This window comes from Electrona antarctica (assembly GCF_951216825.1).
Source record: "Electrona antarctica genome assembly, chromosome: 19".
Taxonomy (NCBI): Eukaryota; Metazoa; Chordata; class Actinopteri; order Myctophiformes; family Myctophidae; genus Electrona; species Electrona antarctica.
The window spans coordinates 31,101,825-31,122,855 of NC_136800.1; the positions used below are offsets into that span (position 1 = coordinate 31,101,825).

General features: G+C 41.4%; 1 protein-coding gene across 1 annotated transcript in view; it reads left to right on the top strand.

Moving 5' to 3' along the window:
* LOC306943554 (cyclin-Y-like) overlaps positions 1-20,799 on the top strand; it is a 35,700-nt gene extending 14,901 nt beyond the window's left edge. The window contains exons 2-11 of the mRNA XM_079529951.1: positions 6,597-6,671; positions 7,958-7,972; positions 9,853-9,887; positions 11,935-12,029; positions 12,341-12,376; positions 12,734-12,791; positions 14,093-14,212; positions 15,282-15,448; positions 15,990-16,152; positions 16,432-20,799. Of these exons, the coding sequence (XP_079386077.1) occupies positions 6,597-6,671; positions 7,958-7,972; positions 9,853-9,887; positions 11,935-12,029; positions 12,341-12,376; positions 12,734-12,791; positions 14,093-14,212; positions 15,282-15,448; positions 15,990-16,152; positions 16,432-16,548 (881 nt within the window). The 3' untranslated portion in view covers positions 16,549-20,799. The remainder of the gene's footprint in view (positions 1-6,596; positions 6,672-7,957; positions 7,973-9,852; positions 9,888-11,934; positions 12,030-12,340; positions 12,377-12,733; positions 12,792-14,092; positions 14,213-15,281; positions 15,449-15,989; positions 16,153-16,431) is intronic.
* The last annotated feature ends 232 nt before the right edge of the window (positions 20,800-21,031 follow it).

Genomic DNA, 21,031 nt, shown 5'->3' on the forward strand with positions numbered 1-21,031 from the left:
TGTCATTAATGTTTTTGTATATTCAAGTAATTTGTCATATCTGCCTTGTGCTAGTTGTGATTACGAAGCCTAACGGCCAAGAAGCCTACACATAGAAATTCACAATGTTCGATGCCGAGAAACACTAAATCGTTAATTGCAATTATTTGTGTGAAAAGTAATCGTCTACTTAAATTTGTAATCGTTCAGTTCATCAGATTCACACAAATGGACATGAAACAAAGAAAACGTCCTCATAATAATAATAATAATAATAATAATAATAGGTGCAATACGATTTTAACTGGACATTGTTTGTTCAATATCAGAATTTGCACTGTATCAAGTTTGCAGCTAATTGTGTTTTGCAGCTGGTCATACTTTTGTTTATACTATGCAAATGTACATACTTATATCTGGTACTGCACAGTAGTGAACAGCGGCTGGTTTTATGCCCAATTGTGAGATGATGTAGTTTTTGAAGTTCTCTAATTCTTAATTTTTCTTTTGCGTTCTGCCACTAAATTCCCCTCCTCTAGCCTATTTCCTATTACTGGATACTGTAGCAATCCAGTTGATCCACAGCGATCAATAAAGTTTTATCTTCTCTTATAACATTGTATAATGGCACGAACCATGGATGAGATCATTTGATCCTATAGGTCGGCAGAGGTAAAAAATGTTGCCAGACAGAGCAGCCTCAGCAACTGCACCGTCTCACAGTATTAGGTTCCAGGATTAAGAGCGTCTGCTCATATTTTTGCTATAAAATAATGCTTAACTTAAGTATTTAATAGATTTGATAAATTGATATACACCACGAAAATAAATCTATAAAATATGCTAAGAAGTTAATCAATGGCGCAGTCCTACACTCCACACACATGGAGTGGCCACAAAATCAGGCGTCTGAATGCACTTGCTAGAGAAAACAAGCCAATGTTCAGTGACTGCATGGGAATGGAGTTGACACGACCCATCTCCCATGAGCAAGTCAATTTTTGCATCCTAAATTAACCTTTTGTAAGTGCTTTTCTGTTCATTCTAGATTTTTACGCTGGCCTTTTGCAGTTGCACCTGGCATTATCGTTTGTAAGCCTTGAGTCAACAGCGCAAACTGTTCCACATGATTGCTACTGTAACACCCAAATTCCAAGTTTTAATAGTGTCCAAATAACTTCAGTTTTTCTAACTCAGACTATGTTACGCAGTCTAAAGTGAGGTATTGCTCATAACTAATTCACTTGTACTTTACTTATTAACATACACAGGTTCCCAATTCTAAAGTTGCCTCCTCTTCACACTCCTTTCCTTTCCATCGGGGTTGAGCCGGTTCTGTTCCTTTTTTTCCAAATTGATCCCTAAATCCCTAAAAGTTGGTTCTGAACTGGAACCAAAAAATACTACTTCTTGCCCTGAAGTGGGTGGGAACCAAAGTGGGCGTGTCACTTTTCAGGTTGAAAGATGCAGATGTGATAAAATAAAGAACAGAACCAGTTCTAGAACCAAAGTTCTTTTGGTGGAAAAGGAACCTTAATTATGGCCCACAAATCTGCTATTAACGGACCCTTTTCATAACCACTTAAGCCCTGTGTACTAAGTTGTACAACATAAAAGCAACAATGTCACGTTGTGTGCTTGTAGATACTGTATATTTCACTGTTTCTGAAAAATCAATAATAATTAAACAACATTTTAAGTAAAGTGATATGCCCAAAAGAGGGATGTCAGGGTTAACCTAGGCAAGTAATGTGTTACACCTTGAAACAACACAGGCATTAATTTAAAAAAATAAGTATTTACAGTGTTTGGCTGGTGTGGAGGCTGGGAATGAGATGCAAGCCTCCACTGACTCCTACATGTGACCCTGTGGGCCCGACATCAAGTCCCACTGTTCCCACCTCTACTATTCCCTGGCCTACACCATATCCCTCACTGCTTTCCTCTTGCACGTGTTGTTGAAAAGGGGAATGCTTTGAAAGGCATAACAAAATATGATGGAAAAATAGTTCATGAACGACAGGCAATAAATCAGTTGGAGAAGAAGCTTGTGAAATCCATTAAATCACTATATAAACAAAGGCAGTAGTGTGAGCGCACCATCACGCTACAACTGTTTGGCCGTGTCTGCAACAGGCTTGTTCATTGTTAATTCATTAGCAGAGCGGTAGGTTTTGCTAGCTGACCGGGCTAGCTGGGCCGTGTCAGCTTACAACGCGCAGGTGCCGAGCGCGAGCCTTCGTTAAAGTTTAGCTGAGGTGCTGGTTGGTTTTGGGTGATATCACATATCTGCATTTGACACCGGCACACTGAGAGAACTCTGGGAAATTCAAGGAGGAGAACAGTGTTTTCCCTTCAGGCCGGGCTGTTTTTGTTGTTGCACTTGGTTTGCTGTTTGTTGGCGATATTTGTTTCTGTCACGTCTGTTTTGCTTTGTTTTGTTGGATGTGGAACATACAGGGAGGTTAACTCTAAATTAAGTATTTTTCCTCTTATTTTATTTATTCATTTATTTATTTAAATTATTTTTACATCAACCCTATCTCTAAATCTGGTAACTTTGCATGCAGTTACGCAGACCTACCTCTCACATAGCAGTAATGGAGTACTTGGCACCTGACTTGGGCCATGCAAGTCAATACTATGACATAAGATTTGGCAGAGCTGACGACGTCAAAGTCACACACCCAATTAACATCACATAAATTATTAACTAAGTACAATAAATACCAGAGCAGCGCATTAGCATCACTACGCTATCTATATACAACAATAAATGACTGTGTGTGTGTGTGTGTGTGTGTGTGTGTGTGTGTGTGTGTGTGTGTGTGTGTGTGTGTGTCCCGTCCCACCCCCCCCTTGGAGAGACGAGGAGACTCCTGTTACTGAACATACGCTAGTCTATAGCTATGGGTACACTCACAATATAGTGCTTTCACCTTTTAAAAAAAAGGTGTTTTGTTTTAACCAAAAAATATCACCTTCCCCATAGCTTGTGACTTACTTTTACTTAGATCTGATGATTTGATGAATACGGAGATGACATGAAGTTTAATTATGTTGTGACTTGTGATTATCTGGTGGACAAACTGACTAAACGTTGTAATGTTAAGCTGTACTGTATCTTTATGACCTGTCATTGTGCCATTGTCTCATCTGACAGGCTGAGTGATGTGCTTCCCATGGTGGAATATGGAGAATAGCTTGAGAACACTGCTTGCATCAGCTCTTCTATTGTTGCAGCCAAGATAAACGAGGCAGGCCAGATGTGCGTGCGCTAAATTGTGCCTCAGCCTTGGATTGACAGACTTGTTGTTTGACACATGTGTGACATATCTGACATGTCTATGATACATGTCAGGAGCAGCATTCCACTGTGTGTGTGTGTGTGTGTGTGTGTGTGTGTGTGTGTGTGTGTGTGTGTGTGTGTGTGTGTGTGTGTGTGTGTGTGTGTGTGTGTGTGTGTGTGCGTGTGTGCGTGTGCGCGTGTGCGTGCGTGCGTGCGTGCGTGTGCGCTCTTTATCATGTGTGCCTGAAAAAGCATCTCTTGTAATTGAGTCTCTGCTGACCTTGAGGGGGAGTGTTCGCCGATAATAACGTTGTGGGCTTGTAGATCGGCTGTTTTCAGCTAAATACATCTGGTGTAGACTAGAGGGGAAACAACAAGCAACAAGTACAGTAACAACTCTGATCCATTTTTACAAAGTAATAGGTTCATAAAACTCCTGCTCAGTGTTTGTAGATGTGCACAAGGTTTACTTGCCAAAGCCCACGACAATAGAGATAAGATAAGATTGGATAGGATGAGCCTATGACCTCATGGTGCTCACAATCTTTCCATGTGAAATACAAGGCAACCTAAAGGTTTGTGTAGTTGAACTGCGATATGCCAAACCGCTACGTCAGCTTGCATCATTAAGTTGCATCATCTATTCTAGGAAACCTAATATAAGGAAGTGAAATGATTGGGACAAGCATTCAAATGGGATCAGTCTCATCCTACTTTGATGAATAATTCAGAAGACATGCAAAACAATGTGTTAATCAATTATTGACCTTCTTAACCATTGACATTGACCCGACAAATTCCACCATATGACGAAATATTGACATTGAGATCTATATTATATGAAGTTTCATGGCCTCGTGTTTGTGATTTGAATACGGCGTATATCTAGTCTGTCGGGGAGAAACTTCAAATCTCTCTGTATTTCAACTTTAATTAAATGAATGCCCGGCCTACTTCATTGTACAGAAGTGAACTAAATAATAACTACATTGGATCCATGTTTGGACATATATACCGACATTGTCAGTATATGTGTGTGTGTGTGTGTGTGTGTGTATATATATATATATATATATATATATATATATATATACACACACACACACACACACACATATACTGACAACCTCATTACAATAGCTTTGCATTGCTTCTCTCTCGGCTCAACTAATAAAGAGAACCGTAATCTGTAATCAAATGGCTGCAGAATTCTTTATCTGCTGCCCTGCATCTAATACAGTAGGAGTATATGTGGCTGCATCCACTGCATACCAGGCATTTTTAAACGCTGATTTCACCAAATAACAAAGGCTCTTTTACAGGGAATGGGGGCTTGTGTCAGGGTTACAGGGCTGCGTCGCTTCTGCATTTCTGCTATGAAAAATTCCCTGAATGCAGAAAATATTATGACCCCATTTCACACGCACATAGCCACGCACGCACAAGTGCACAGACATTTTGCATACAGTACATACACAAATATATCTGGCCTCATATCCCAAGGCTCAACGATGCAGCACAGGACAGCATGACTCGCATGCGGATGTAGCTTTGTGAGTGCAGGTGTTGGTTTAGTTCTGTGATTCTCAACCTGTGCTGGTGGGCCGTGAGGATACTGCAAGTGGGGAAATAATTGGCGAAAAATTCTAACTGTAATAATATATCACATTCTAAACAAAATCTTTTTCATTAGAATGCCAATAAATAGGAACAAAGTATACTACATTAGTTCCTTTGATCCAAGTCGGAACACGATGGATTCATTGAATGATCATTAAGATGATCATGTTCTGAAAATGCACGCGGCCGACCATTTTAACACTTCTACCGGGTTTAGTGGTCAGATTGGTGGGCCGTGAAAGCTGTTGAAAAGTTAATTGAGAACCACTGGTTTAAGTCCCAACATGTTCCTCAACATAATGGAATGATGTTTTCACATTATGCCTCTGCTGCCTCAGTTATGCTTATTTGTGTGCCGGTGTCGCGCTCAGTAAATAGCAGATCTACAAGCTCACAACGCATCACATTCGTGACCCGTTGTGAGCTTGTATATCTGCTGTTACTAACATGCAACAGCAGTATGCAACGAACATTCTACAGGCCACAGCATCCAACTCATGCATTTACACTGACTGGCATAATATTGACTCGGAGAGGTCAGAGTGCAGGGGCACGACACGTACTGCAGGCTTGCTCAACAGCACTTTAATTTTTACCAGCTGCTTCGTAGAGTGTCGCCAAGTCTGCATATTTCCAGCCTAACGTGGATTCATTCACAGTTGCTTGCCTGGTTTGGTTTTTGGAGGCTGCTTAGCTTATTTCTGTCACGACGCATAACATCCCATCGACTTGGGACTTGGGCGGCTGTGGCTCAGGAGGTAGAGCAGGTCGTCCAATGATCCCTGGGTCGGCGGTTCGATTCCCGGCTCCTCCTGTCCACATGTCGAAGTGTCCTTGGGCAAGACACTGAACCCTACATTGCCTCCAATGAGTTGGTCGGTGTGAGCTTGCCACCATTGGTGTGTGAATGTGGGAAGTGAGGACGCTGGCGTCGACTGTTCGCCGCTTCACCTCCCAATGTATGAATGAATGAACCATTGTAAAGCGATTTGAGCACTTGGAAAAGCGCTATAAAAATGCAATTCATTATCGTCTGCACGGCATGGCTAGTCGAGCAGTTCTGATTGGCTGCCTCGTCTCCAGCCATGTTGCCTCAGAATTCTTTAGGGTCACTAATTTGAGCATAACAGCGGAGCGCAGCTAAAAAGTGGCATAACGTCAGCAGCAGACCCACAGATAATAATAATGCAGCTGGTAATTAATTGATTTAATCAATTTGGGCTTGTTTAGATATTTTTGGGGCTTTTCTGTCTTTATTTTTATAGTCCATCTCCAAAGTGGAGATGGACATGAAACGGGGAGAGAGATGAGACATGCAGTAGAGATCGCCGGGAACGGGACTCGAACCTGTGATGCACTGTCAGGCTGCTTATGTGCCCATGTGTCTGGACCGCTGGACCACGGCCCATGCCGCTCAACAGCACTTTAGAAGAGTTGTTTAGCCATATATAAATAATTAGCCACCATATTAATAATTAGCCACCATAAATAATACCGGCTGCCTCCTACCATACGATTTCAGCGGAACCATCGGTTGATCTTTTACAATGGCCAACATTAGTTATACACATTTTCTTTAAGGTGACGAACCTCTGAACCTCAGCCCTTGGACGGCTTGGAGGTGTTGGACTTGAATTGTACAACAAAACCTGTAACCTGTAAATACTGTCATTGAAACCTGTGGTCTTTGTGTTTTGGTTTTTTTCAGAGTTGAACATGGATTTCAACCCTTCAGACCACCCTAGGGCCAGCACCATCTTCCTCAGCAAGTCCCAGACAGACGGTGAGTGAATGGGTCCTCTCTCTAGTCTGTACTCTCCTGGTTCTGTCTATCGCTCTCTGTGTACTGGTCTCTCTCTGAAATAGAGAAATAGCCAGCACTCGACTCCAGTCCAAAGTCTTTCTGGTACATTTATTGCATAATGCTGCACGGACAAACAAAACACGGACGCGTTTCGGCGTCAAGCCTTCCTCAGCGTGTATATCTGGTCTCTCTCTCTCTCTCTCTCTCTCTCTCTCTCTCTCTCTCTCTCTCTCTCTCTCTCTCTCTCTATCTATCTCTACTAGTGCTCTATTGGCCCTGTTTCCACCGGGGTTAATTCATTTTTAATTTATTGGTTCTGATCCCTAAAAGTTGGTTTGGAACTGGAACCAAAAAATACGACCAAAGTGGCTGTGTCACTATTCAGGTTGGAAGATGCAGATGTGATATAAACCATCATAAAAGAAAACGGAACAGAACCAGTTCTAGAACCAAGTTATTTTGGTGGAAAAGGAGCCTCTGTGTACTGGTTCTGTTTCTACTGGTTCTTCTGTCTCTCTTGCCCCTTTTCCACTGGTGTTGAACCAGTTTGGTTCTTATTTCCTGCCTAAATATTGAACCAGTTCAGAGTGTTTCCACTGAAATTGAATTGGTTCAGAACCCTAAAAATTGGTTCGGAATTGGAACCAAAAAATGTCTGCCGGTTCCGTAAAAGCACCATGGTTCCAACTTCCAAGAATCTAGAACGGAAACTAAGTCTTTGGTAGAAAAGGGGCCTTTCTGTACTGGTTCTGTCATTTCTTGTACTGGTCCCGTGCAGTCTACAGTACACACACACACACACACACACACCCTATGATCATCTACACAGCATATTGAAGTTGTAGATTACAGTGTTGTGTGTAGAGGGTTAAAATGTGGTAATTTATGCAGCTTCCTTGAGGCGTGGAGCCTGGAGTATTAGCTCCCTGTGGGGATTTGTGTGCGTGCGCGTGCGTGTTTCAAATCAATATCACCAACATTTCAAACTTTTGCCTCAAATTTACGATGAACAATTATTTAAAAAATAATAATGTAGTAAAAATAGAATATCTGCTATTTTCACTATTTGCATGCCAGATTTGTTTAGATTTGTTTTTTGTGTTGATTTTTTGATATATAACGTAAATATATTGATTATTGGTTATTCATCGGACTGGTTCTAAATATGGGTTTTGATGTGTATGGGTTAATTGCCCAGCCTTGATATAAATAAATAAATGGAGTAACTGGAATGTTTTTGTTGGTTTTCGCTTTTTTCCCCACAGAGCCAAGCAGAGCTGGTGAGTTGTGAAATCAATGTCTCCCCCTACTGGACTATCTATATATTCACCTCTGGTCTGTTAAAATGGGGTTCTTCTGTCTTTGTCTAACATTGTGATTTCTCACCACTTACAACAGAAGCTTTTCTGTCCAATGATGCCAGTAACGGGTGGTGTGAAGTGTGCTGATGCTATGCTGCTGTCTGCTGTGTCATTCTTATTACCTAGTTGTTGTTTATGGAAGTGGTTCTCAAAGTTTGGTCTAGGGACCCTCTGAGTTCCTTGGGGGTTGGTGGTGGGGTACCCTTACAGGTCTGTAACTCTGAGAGTGCATACATGGAACCAAATTAGCCCCTTGGTTCATTTGGTTCCATTTATGCACTCACTATGATTTATGGGGGTCCTTGAAAGAACATTTGAGAACCACTACTTTAGGGTAGGGTAACAGCTTGGGCTTCATGCTGAAACTAAAACTCAAATCTAACTACTGAGGTTCCTATTCTGCAATTGTACCCTTGCAATGTTTGTGTTGCCATGTTTAACCCCCAGAATGCGATTCAAGCCGATGAGACTCCTAATAAGCATTAACACCAATCACGCGCGTGCGTGCGTGTGTGTGATGTACTGTATGTTACAGTCGGATTGAAAAACCAGTCGGATTGAAAAAGGAGTGCTTGTTTTTTTGGAGTTCACCTCCTGCGCTCCCCCACGGCGTGGCCCTCCCGTCCAACTAAGAAATTACATCTCCAAGGTTCTGAGAATAGAGACTGTAGAGCGACGGTTTTGTTCGCCAAAAATACTTTTTCTTTTAGTTTTTGTTACTTTGTAGTTGGTTGTACTTTTTTTTAATATATATATATTTTGTTTTTTATTTTCAATTTTTCACAAAATAGTGAAAATACACATACACCACCCGTCCACAACCCTCCCCCCTCTAGGTGGTTGTACTTAAAAAATAACCATAAAAACCAACATGAAAAAGAATCGTGATATTATATTTTTCCATATCGCCCACCCTTAACAGTTCTACTGCGTACTACGCGTTATAATGAAAATATTCTACGCTGCCGGGATTGTTTTATTACCTTTAGATCATACGCTGAAGTATCTGGGCTTTTGATCGTCGAAATTCCGCTGAAGATAGCTTGCGCCGTGTGTTTACATTCCATCGCACCAATCGCCATCTTGCTACGGTACATGGAGGGGGGTGTGAGGCTGTTGTAGTCAGACAAAACCCCGTTCACTTGCATTGGACTCAATTTCCCAGAAGCCCTAGCAGCCCAGCGAATGTGTCGATTTCCGGTTTCAACATCATAAGAGTTAGCTCCTTCCACCAGCTCCGCGGCAATGACGGACTTTCTTTTTAATTATTAAAATAGGGCGATTTAGACACATAAAACAAATAGCGGGGATGTCGTATTAAGCAGGGCATATCGTTTGATCAATCAATTTAACGCCCTCAAAGTGTTAATTGTGTCCCTATCGGGACATAACTCGGGGTGGTGCCGAGTCGGCTGAAGGTGACTTCACGATGCTCGGCACGGCGACACAGTGCCTCTCGTGGCTCAAGTCACATTCAGACGGCATGCCTTCGTCGTCGGTGCACCTTTTTCAATCTGACTAGTTTGTGGTTTTCCAATCAAATGGTGACATAATGTATATACACACACACACACACACTGACACACACACCTACTTCACAATTAACATCTTTACCCTCAGCTGTGTTTACCTGTCGAATTGGCTTCTGCATATCACTGCATATTGCTATGATCATTCGATTTTGTCATTATGATGCAGCCCAAGTGAGGTGTGCTACTGTGGTCTCTTTCCACAAACTGTTGTTTTCCCCCTGCATAATTTAACAAAACAAACGTTTTATGTCTGTCTTCTATTTGTAGTGCGGGAAAAACGAAAGAGCATGTTCATCAATCATGTAAGTGTCTTACATAAGTATTTAATTAGTCACTTTACTTACCCAATTTACACTGCTCCTGATTTATGTGACATAAGCTTATTGACAATGTATCATATTGTTTTACAAGTTAACACATATTGTGGAATCAAAGGTAACATATTTATCTACCGTATGTCATGAATACTCCATTTAACCCATTTAGCTCTATTTCATTACATTTCATATCGTTTCACCCTGTGAACCTGTTTACTATTATTTTATATCATTTGCAATTCTCTATCATATTGTGGCATGTTGGCATGTTATGTGGAAAAATTAAGCTTTAATATATAGCAGCCATTCAGTTTAGTTTATTATTTAGTTTATTCGCACAATAAAACAGTACAAAGGTAACATCAATAAAAGAGAAGTGTGTGTGCAGGTGAGAAAAGAAACCCATGGACGGCTTATATGTGGTTCTCACCAAAGATAATATACAAATAGTAATATACAAATAGTAAGGAGACAAAGTAATCAAACATAGGAATGGAAAATAACAAAAACAACAACAAATACATTATTTACACTTGTGAAGTGTGTGTGTGTGTGTGAGAGAGAGAGAGAGAGAGAGTGCACGCATGCACGCACGCGCAAGCCTGAGTGTGCCTAGTGTACATGCATGTCTATCTGTGTCTGAGTATGCACAATAAAGCTACATTACGTTAGAATCAAGTGGAGAGGGTTGCTTCAAGAGGCTGGCCCTCAATCTATGTTTAAAGTTACAATGGCTGCTATATATTAAAGTTAAACTCACAATAAAAAACATAGCCAGCTAGTATTGTAGCATAGTACCAGCTGATCAAGGCAATTGTTCATGAACAGTAGGGAAACTCAACTCACAAGCTTTTTTTTTAAAGTTTAGTTTAAAGCTTTAATGGTTTTGATGTTACACACCATGGCTTGAAACAGTAGTTTTCCGCTATTAAAATATCGACTGCATGACCTTTCCCCATTATATGCCCAGGTTTACTAGCTGTGTAATCTGAGAATAACCTTCATTTTAGACCTAGTTTAAAGTGAATGCAGAGAACTACCTACAGTAGAAGTAAACTAAAGTTGTCAGTACTCGGTATCACTAGCATTTCAGAGCCACTGTTTTAGCATGTTTCATTAACAGCGTGTTTAGTGTGCAACGATACACAACAGATTTGTGCAAAATGTTGAATAGCTGTACTTCAATTAATTAATTAATTAATTAATTATGAAATTAATTAAATTAATCAATCATATGGGTGAAAAAAACAAGATCTCTGATCTTCTTATTTTAATTAAATCTTTCATCAGCATAAGGGAAAATTAATTCAACCGCTCCCTTGATAATATCAAAATGAACTGTATGTGGACGTACACCGTATTTTAAATCCCAAAACCCAATTATTTTAAGCTTTGTTGCACAGCAGCTAAAACAGAGAATAAAATCATCTTCTGCATGGCTTGCAAGTGAGATTACCTTTCCCACACACAGTGCACGCTTCATTTGGCGCCAACAAAGACATGTACACTAATAACTGTGTGTGTGTGTGTGTGTGTGTGTGTGTGTGTGTGTGTGTGTGTGTGTGTGTGTGTGTGTGTGTGTGTGTGTGTGTGTGTGTGTGTGTGTGTGTGTGTGTGTGTGTGTGTGTGTGTGTGTGTGTGTGTGTGTGTGTGTGTGTGTCACGGTGACTGTGTCACGGTGACTGTGTGTGTGTGTGTCACGGTGACTGTGTCACGGTGACTGTCACGGTGACTGTGTCACGGTGACTGTGTCACGGTGACTGTCACGGTGACTGTGTGTGTGTCACGGTGACTGTCACGGTGACTGTGTGTGTGTCACGGTGACTGTCACGGTGACTGTGTGTGTGTCACGGTGACTGTCACGGTGACTGTGTGTGTGTCACGGTGACTGTCACGGTGACTGTGTGTGTGTCACGGTGACTGTCACGGTGACTGTGTGTGTGTCACGGTGACTGTCATGGTGACTGTGTGTGTCACGGTGACTGTGTCACGGTGACTGTGTGTCACGGTGACTGTGTGTGTCTCTTTGCAGCATGGGACGATAAGGCGGAAACACAGCTCCTGTTCCACTATCTACTTGGATGACAACACGGTCAGTCAGCCCAACCTCAAGTACACCATCAAATGGTGAGCATGACTGGAATGCAAATACTGTAATAAAATAATGAATAAATACAATGAAATGGTGACATGAGAGATGAGACTAGATATTTTGGATGTCATAATAGCGTGAAAATGCGTGGTTTTAACCACTTAAGGCCGCGTTTTTCGCAAACCGATGGAGAAACGCCGCTAAAAATCCGAATTCGCATCCGGTGTGTGGAGACCTTTAGTCTTATTTTATACTTACTGCAAAATGATTCCTAATATATCCAGTCTAAATCTGCTCAATGCGTCACAAGTTTCACCATCTTCCTCTTTTCTGTCTGTCTGTACAGTGTATCACTGGCCATCTACTATCACATCAAAAACAGGTGAGCATGAGCAAACCTTTCATTTTCTACTCCACGTAGTTTATATTGTGTAACAGTTGCTGTCCAATAGTTAAATTAATACATTTATAAGAAACCTCTTATCTTCATCTTTAACATTTTGTGTTTAATTGTAAATTAACAGCCTATTGATTGTCCTACCTACAGCATCACTCAAAAGCATCAAAAGTAGCAGAACCACAAGCTCAAAACGCTGCGTGGGTTTGAGCTTGTAGATCTGCTACTTTTGCTTTTTTATTTTATTTGAATACTGAAAAGTAACATCTAAGTATCTAACTACAATATTTAAAAACAGACATAAGTGTCAGTAGATTAATCTGAGGTGCTTTGTGCTTCCAGGGACACAGATGGACACATACTGCAAGAGATCTTTGATGAGAAGCTACACCCGCTCTCGGTAAATCACCTAATCTCATTTGTGGTTATCATATGAATATAATAACTCTCGGTCTGAACTGGTCTGAACTAGGGAGGTTAATAGTTGATCATTAATCGCTGTTAAGAAATTTGTAAAGTTGCCCGAACGGCCAAGGCTCCAAGAACAGTCAGCAAATGTAGGTTAAGGGTTTTTATTCTTCCCAAAACTCCTCCCCCAACCTCCAGACCGTTTTCTTCAGTGCAACGACAATAATTCACATATCAAAAGTTCAAAGCTACAGACTGGCCAAAATTAGACCAATGAAATAAATACTTAGGCATACACAACTGAACAAGACCAAACAGGATGAGAACTCTCTTCAGGTTAAACCTTGGTCACACAAGGCCCTGTAGCTCTACCTCAGGACTGTTACCTGTGTTAAGCCCACCACCAACTCACTCACCTGTCCCTGCATCCTCCCTTAAATAGAAGTGGATCCTACCACAGGACACAGAATCAATTAGCAACATTTCTCAATAAATACTTAATATAAATACTTCCATAAACACCTTGAATAAAAGTAACCTAAACATTCCTAAATAATGCGTTACAATTAAACAAATATAACTTGGGTTGAAAACTCAATGACAATTAACCTCAAAGCATAGACAACACCCCTCCCCTAGCCTGGCTAATAAGCCAGACTCAAATCACACTGTCGTGTGGTATTTGAGTCTGGAGATGCTGTGTATGGATCTTGTTTCCCGGGGGGCGGGTTCAAACATTTTCTCTTTGACGCAATTGGTTAGAGCTACTGTCAGTCAAAGGTCTCAAGCGTTGAACGTCACTGTACCAAAGCCCGCCCATATTGCATACCGTGTCCCGATTGGCCACACCAGTTCTCTGGTGTAGGAAATGGGCGTACAATTGAGCCTCTCCAGACCGTAATCCGCCGGCAGGCAATTTTTTTTTTGCCAACGGCTGATTCGGTCTGGCTTATTAGCACTTGGCCCCTTCCTAAATCAAGGGAATGCCACCAGCAGTGCAGGAGAGACAATTAGCAAACAATCAGTGAACACACAGTTTTCAATAAACCAGTTTAAAACAGTCCTTGCATAGAAAGCAGTTTCATGTATCTTTGTATATAGGGCACGGGTTGCCCCGTGACAAAATTCTTCAATTAAACTTAACATATAACAATTAATCGAAAATGCTGCGGTTCTCTCATTGGGCGGTTAATGCTGTCTGTGAGTGCGTGGCCGAGGACCGCACACATGTGGGCTGGTTAATCACGATAATTCCCAACCCTAGTCTGAACTAGACTCTCCTTCCTCTTCCAGAAATCAATAGTTCCTCCAGACTACAACCAGTCGGACCCAGAACAGAAACAGATCTACCGTTTTGTCAGGACGCTGTTCAGTGCTGCACAACTCACGGCTGAGTGTGCCATCGTCACACTGGTAAACTGACACACACACACACACACACACACACACACACACACACACACACACACACACACACACTGCTGCCTTGCGCTACTCAGGCCGTGTTAATGAATAAACATTATACTGTAGGCATGTGCGTGCTCTGTGACCTCCTGGAGATAAGTGGCAAAAATAGTACACCCAGTACAACAATTATGAATTATTCCATTTATTGTTTTTGTATGTGTCATGATCATGCCAGTATGAACATACTAAGAAATAAAACAATGTTATTTAAAAAGAAACAAGAAATACAATATTTCAGATTCTAGTCCAAAACTGTTACTTTTCAAGAGGAAAATGATTTGTGCCAAGCTTCAAGCTTGTAGATTTGCTAGTTTTGATGCTTTTGTGTGATGCTCGGCTGTAGTGTGATCAAGTAGGGCGTTTATTTACGAAAATACCCCCAAAAGTTAAAATATGGAGTTAAGAGGTTTCGGCCCGACAGGGACAATTATATCTAGTTATGTATGTACCATATAGTGTATTGGGGTGAGGAGCATGCATGCCACTGTGTGGGGGACGGATTGTGTGCCAGCACCCGCACAGGCGCACACCCTTATTATTGACCCCACTCCCCCTGGGGCTTTTCATGTGTCCAGGTGTAGGCACATGCACAGTTTGCACACACAGACATCAAAGTGGGCTTGAGCCCCTGCCCTTTTTACTGGTCTGTAAAACAACTGCCCTCTCTCTAGACCATGAAAGCAGCATGTAAAGTACTATGGTGAAAAAAATGCAAATGCTTTCCTTTCCTTTCCATGCCACACCCGAAGGAAGGCAGCATCCAGGAGAATTCTCCAGGAGAACTCTCCTGAACTTGAAGGCAGCATTTTACTTTGAAAGAATGTGTCCTCTGTTTAGAAATCCATGTCGCATGCTACATCTCCAGCAGCTAAAGAGTGTGGGGTCCCCGCGCCCCGAGAAAAGCTGATCAACTAGCTGATACAAGCTCTCAAGGCTTGCAACAAGTTGTGAGCTTGTAGATCTTGTAGATTTAAAGCCCCTGCCTCTCTAACATTCACTGCACGTCCCTGTCCAGGTGTATCTGGAGAGGCTACTGACCTACGCAGAGATGGACATCAGCCCAGGGAACTGGAAACGCATCGTCCTGGGCGCCATCCTGCTGGCCTCCAAGGTGTGGGACGACCAGGCCGTGTGGAACGTGGACTACTGCCAGATCCTCAAAGAAATAACAGTGGAGGACATGTGAGTGATGGATGGATGGATGATGTGTTTGTCGGTTTGACGCTTGACTACTTGACAAATAATTAGGGGTGCATGATTATGAAATTATGACCGATATCCAATCTCCGATAATTTGCAGGGTCATATCTGCCGATACCGATTCTGACCGATTGCGATATTATATGGATTATACTGCCTTCAAACATTAGAAATACACAAAACAAAAGTGACAGAGCCATTAACGGTCACATTTATTATTGTGTCATCAATATCTGTAAAAAATAATCTGGATTATTACACAGAACTCCTAGCAGTTCTGTGGGTTTTATACCGGTAAATACTGAACCAATGAAAAGTTATTAACACGATCAATTGGCCAATGGCACAGGACTCAGGCAATCATTGTATACATTTGCAACCACTATATTAATGGCAAGTATTTCCTACAGCTTTAAGTCCAAAAATCTGAACTAAGCCTTAAGATGCAGTTCATAAGCCACTATGTGGCGGCAAATGCCGCCACATTTGAATCTAAAGCTCAGCTGAGATTTTCCCTTCCCAGGAATGAGCTGGAGCGACAGTTTCTGGAGCTGCTTCAGTTCAACATCAACGTGCCGTCCAGCGTCTATGCCAAGTACTACTTTGACCTGCGCTCCCTGTCTGAGACCAACAACCTCAGCTTCCCCCTGGAGCCCCTCAGTAGGGATAAGGCCCAAAAACTAGAGGTGTGTGTGTGTGTTTATTGTTTTTGTTTGTTCCTCATGAATAAAACCCTCAAACAATTTTAAATTTGGTTTCATCGGCCAATCAACTAATAGCAGATCTACAAGCTCGTCGTGCAGCACTCTGTGCCGTGCTCCAAGCTTGTAGATCTGCTATTTTTCAACCGCTAAAGTTTAAAATAATGGTTAAAGTGGTTAAAAGCTAACGTGACAGATGCGTCCTCGGGTCTAATTGTGTTGGTAAAAGTGTGTTTAAGGCCGTTTGTCTCTGCTCTCCCTCAGGCCATCTCCAGGCTCTGCGATGACAAGTACAAAGATGTGCGAAAGCTGGCCAAGAAACGCTCGGCCAGCATGGACAACCTCTGCGGGATTAAATGGGTCCCTGCCATCCTGTCCTAACCACTACAAATCCACTGCCATACCCATTCCCCCGGACCCCTGGGCAGGACAGCCATACCCATTCCCCCGGACCCCTGGGCAGGACAAAAAAAAACCAAAGTACTGGACTGGACTGTACTTGGCTCGGACGTGTCTCCCTGGGAGGACATGGACATGTTCCTAACAATGGAGCTGTGTCCAGGTGAACACAAATGATCCTGCTAAAGGGTCCGGATGCCAAACTAACTACGAAGTGGCACCGGTGATAATAACCCTGAAATGACCCATCCTGAATTCAGAACTTGGGAACGGAGTTCTAGGAGGGTGTCACCTTTAAAAGCTTTCCCAGACTTGATCAGATGCCTTCACTGTGCCTCCTCTCTTTCATTCCAGAAGAGAGAGAGAGAGAGAGAGAGAAAATGGATTTGTGTGAAAAATCACTGGTTGCTGCGATAATTGTGGGGGGAACAGACTTTTGGATCAATGTTAAAGTCACGGCGTGGATCTCCAAACTAAAGTCATAGCCTCAAAACTATTTAGGTCATGTCCACTTCAGCATCATTTCTGAGGAGGACTTTTCGTTGAACATTCTGTGTTATAATTCCTGTCAGGTTGTCCAGATCTACATGAAAGACTTGATGTAACATTGCCTTTATAAGGGGCTCTGTAGCTTTCGGTTTTTAAGTATTCTATTTATTTTAATCAGTGATTTGACTCGGATTTGTTGTCGAGCCAAACCCTGACTAACTTCAGTATTTTTTGTGAAATTGAAGAGCAGTGTAGCACTGGGACCTTTGTCTGGGTTTTTCCAAACAAGTTCGTTGAATAGCCTGAGTCATACTTTGTCGCGTGATGGTGTCTCATGCAGAGAATAGCAGATCTACAAGCTCACACAACAACGCATTGCGGATGTGTCGTGAGCTTATAGATCAGCTATGCTCCGCCGTTTTCAGCATGCGATGGAGCATTAATTAGGCTTTGGCGCGATGGCCTCTTTAAGCTTCATATCCAAGGTTTACAATATTTCTAGCGTACCTCCCAATAACTCAGGTAGTCCGTTTTAAGAGTTTGGTGTTGTCAGGCGTTGTGCATAGTTTGGCTTATGCTGGGGTTTGAAAGGAGAAAGACAAAACAAAAAAAATACTAATTCCTCCAGACGGTTAGTGTGACACACATTCCTGTACAGTTTGTAAGGATATGCACAATCAGACATTCAGCTGACCCCATTTTGTCCTCATATCATAATCTATGAACCATATACCCCAGATTAACAAAATATTTTAGACATAAACTGTGTGTCTGTATATTCATTACAGTTGATTTCAAAATATACGAAGCTCATGTGAGAATGGGGCATAGGAAATCCCAATGAAGCCTACAGTTGAAACTGGTGAATCGCCACTCTCTGGTGACATCTGCTGGTTTTGTTAGGAATTGCACTGTGTTCTAGTCTTAATGGGCCTGATGCGTGTGTATCAGTTAAGTACCTGGTCCTGCACACATCAGACGTTTGAAGGGAGAGACTTGATCAAAATGAATCACTATATTAGGGGTATTTCTCTTTAAAACACTGGTCGTTTTAACGTCTATTTTGTGTGCACCCAAGTTTTTAACTTGCCTGATTCAATATTTAGAGATTGTGTTCTTTCAATTACTTTTACATTCATTTTATTTAATTGTTACATTTTATAAAAATTGTTGTCATAAAAGAAACAAAAATAAACAATACGGCCCCCTCGTGCATTCGGACAATAGTCAACAAGCAAGGATGTGTTGTCAATGGTTTTTAATGGAGCTTGAAGTTACAATGGGGTTGTTGGAATTTAAATAGTAAGGGGGTTTGATTGATTGAATACTTTATTGGCAGAAATGTAAACGGTACAGAGTATACGGTCAAACACATGTCCAAAGGGATCACTGAAAAAAGTCTATAGGTTGTGTCTGATAAAATGAGTACGATCTAAACATTGAATCAAGAAACTGTCTGGGGTGTGCAGTCTGTTAAAATTACCCCAGAAGTGTGTTAAAGTGAAATACCCATTTAGATTTAAGATATATAGCCTTAAATGAAAAACGGCTCAATTTTTCCCCAGGGTGTAGACATTACAAACTCCCTTTAGCTTAAAAATCCAGTTCAAACATGTACTTGAACTGCTGTATACTGTTCTTATTATTACAACCATGAGCTCAGTCAACCAATTTCATAATGAAATGGCGTAATCTGCAATTACAGCTTCAAATGCATTCATAGAAATGGCTGTCTCATACTGTAACATTGAATCAGTCCAGTACTTGGACTGCTGTGATGACTACAGTACTCCAAATCTTAGCTTGGCCTTAAAGTTTTGCTGGCGCATGTGCACATCCAAAATTGTAAACCACGTGCTTGACACTAAAGGCCAGGCAATGAAAAAGAATAACGGATACACACCAACTGGACTGATGCCCACTTTAAGTAATTCATTCAGAAATATTTCATGCTCTGTTGCTTCCGCTGCAGCCAGTTATAGCGTAGTAACTAAGACCACTGAACCCTGGCAGTGCACATACCCCAGGTGGCCCAAGGAATTACCTTAACCTTAACCTCGCACTCTGTTGACTCTGCCTTGGGCAGAGTGACATTCATTCTTTACGGACAGTGATGGCTATTGTTGGTGGTGTTTGAAAGATCACAGTGTCAAGCCCCCTAGACACCTGAACGCGTGTACGACGGCAGGCTTGTGTCGTGTTCTTTAAGTGTCCTTGAGCAAGACACCCAAAGGCCATGCATGCTCGATCACTGCCTGAGTGGAAGCATCAGCTAGTTGCCTTAAAAAATGTAATATGGCCGCTGTGGAAGCATTAATAAAGCACAAGGCAGAGTGTCAGTCCAGTACGCAGCTGTGTTTTGCGATGCCTTTTTAAAACTTCTGAAACATTCTACTGTCTGATGGGATGAGTTGAAAGGTTGGGAACCATTAAGAGTGATTGACAATGACTGAGAAAACATTTTATAGATACAACAAAGTTTAATAAAGGGTTTTAATACACTTGCTTTAAGAGTATGTTGGCCTTCTCGAGGGAAAATAAAACCTGACTGAGCCAAGTTCTTAATATTAAAAAACTGTACTTAAATTGAGTTTGTTTTACCATTCCACTGAAACGTATGGCCCTACGTCCACCAATGCGTTTTCCTTTCGTCTCTGTCGGGTGGAAACCTCATATGCCCAAAACGGTTACCTTTTCACGATTCAAATAAAAGAAATAGCAAAAGCAGCAGATCGTCAAGCTGAAAACGCATCGCTTTGAGTCGCGTTTCGTGCTACTTTTGATGCTTTTGTGTGATGCTGTGGTATGATCAAGGCATTCATTTAAGAAAAAACTAAGTTTAAATATGGAGATATTCTGCCCGACAGCAACGTTTTCTTTCTTTTTCTCTGCTGAAAACAATGTTCTCGCCCCAAACACCCAGAGCTGAAAACAATGTTCTCGCCCCAAACACCCAGAGCTGAAAACAATGTTCTCGCCCCAAACACCCAGAGCTGAAAACATTTAAATTCTGGGCGACCCGATTAAAAACAGCAGGCGTGAAGTCGTGAACGTGCAGCACAGAACAGATGCTCAGTCATTATCAGTGTTGCCAGATTGTGCAAGAGAAACAAGCCCAGAAGAAAGGACTTCATGTTGCTGGGTCCCCACCCAGCAACATGAGACAACATCTGTGTCATTTTAGGTTTTAGCATTGGCTATTCAAAAATAGCAGATATACTACATTTTTAACCCAAATAAGCAATTACACTTTACAAACGAGCTTATATAAGTAGATATGGCAACACTGATCATTGTGCTGCTGTCGTTTCCAATATAGCGTAAATTCTCCCACACTGTGCTCAGGAAAAGCCCATCAGCGGATCATACAGCTGAATACTGATTCACATTTTATTGCTGTTGAGCAAAAACCTTATGTCCATATTATAACTTTGTGTGGTTTTATCCTGCTACACACAAAAGCATCAAAAATAGCAGATCTACAAGCTCAAAACACTGCGAAGCGTCCTGTTTTGAGCTTGTCGATCTGCTGCTTTTGAATTTGAATCCTGGAAAGTCAAGTTTATGGTTTTATTATTTGTCAGACAGCCGAAGCACTAAAATATAATTATTTAGCAAATCGACTTTGTACAGTATATAAACAAATATTAAAATCTGAGAGCGAGAGAGATCATTAAGTTAATTGTTAATTATTTATACAGAAGTGTTGATGTGATGTTTATAATAAAAATAGTCTACACTTTCCCTGGTCTGTCATCTTGGTTTATTTTTTATAATAGGTGTGTACCAAAAAGATACTGTCAACTCAGTTAATCATCTGTTGAAGTTGTACATTTTTGCAAAAGTTCCACACAGATTTAAAGTGGTACCGTTTACAAATTGTCACTCACATGGATATTGACTATCACCAATGGCCATAACCCATAAGATAATGCATTTACAGTAAAACACTTCAATTGTTTTACTTATTCAGCCG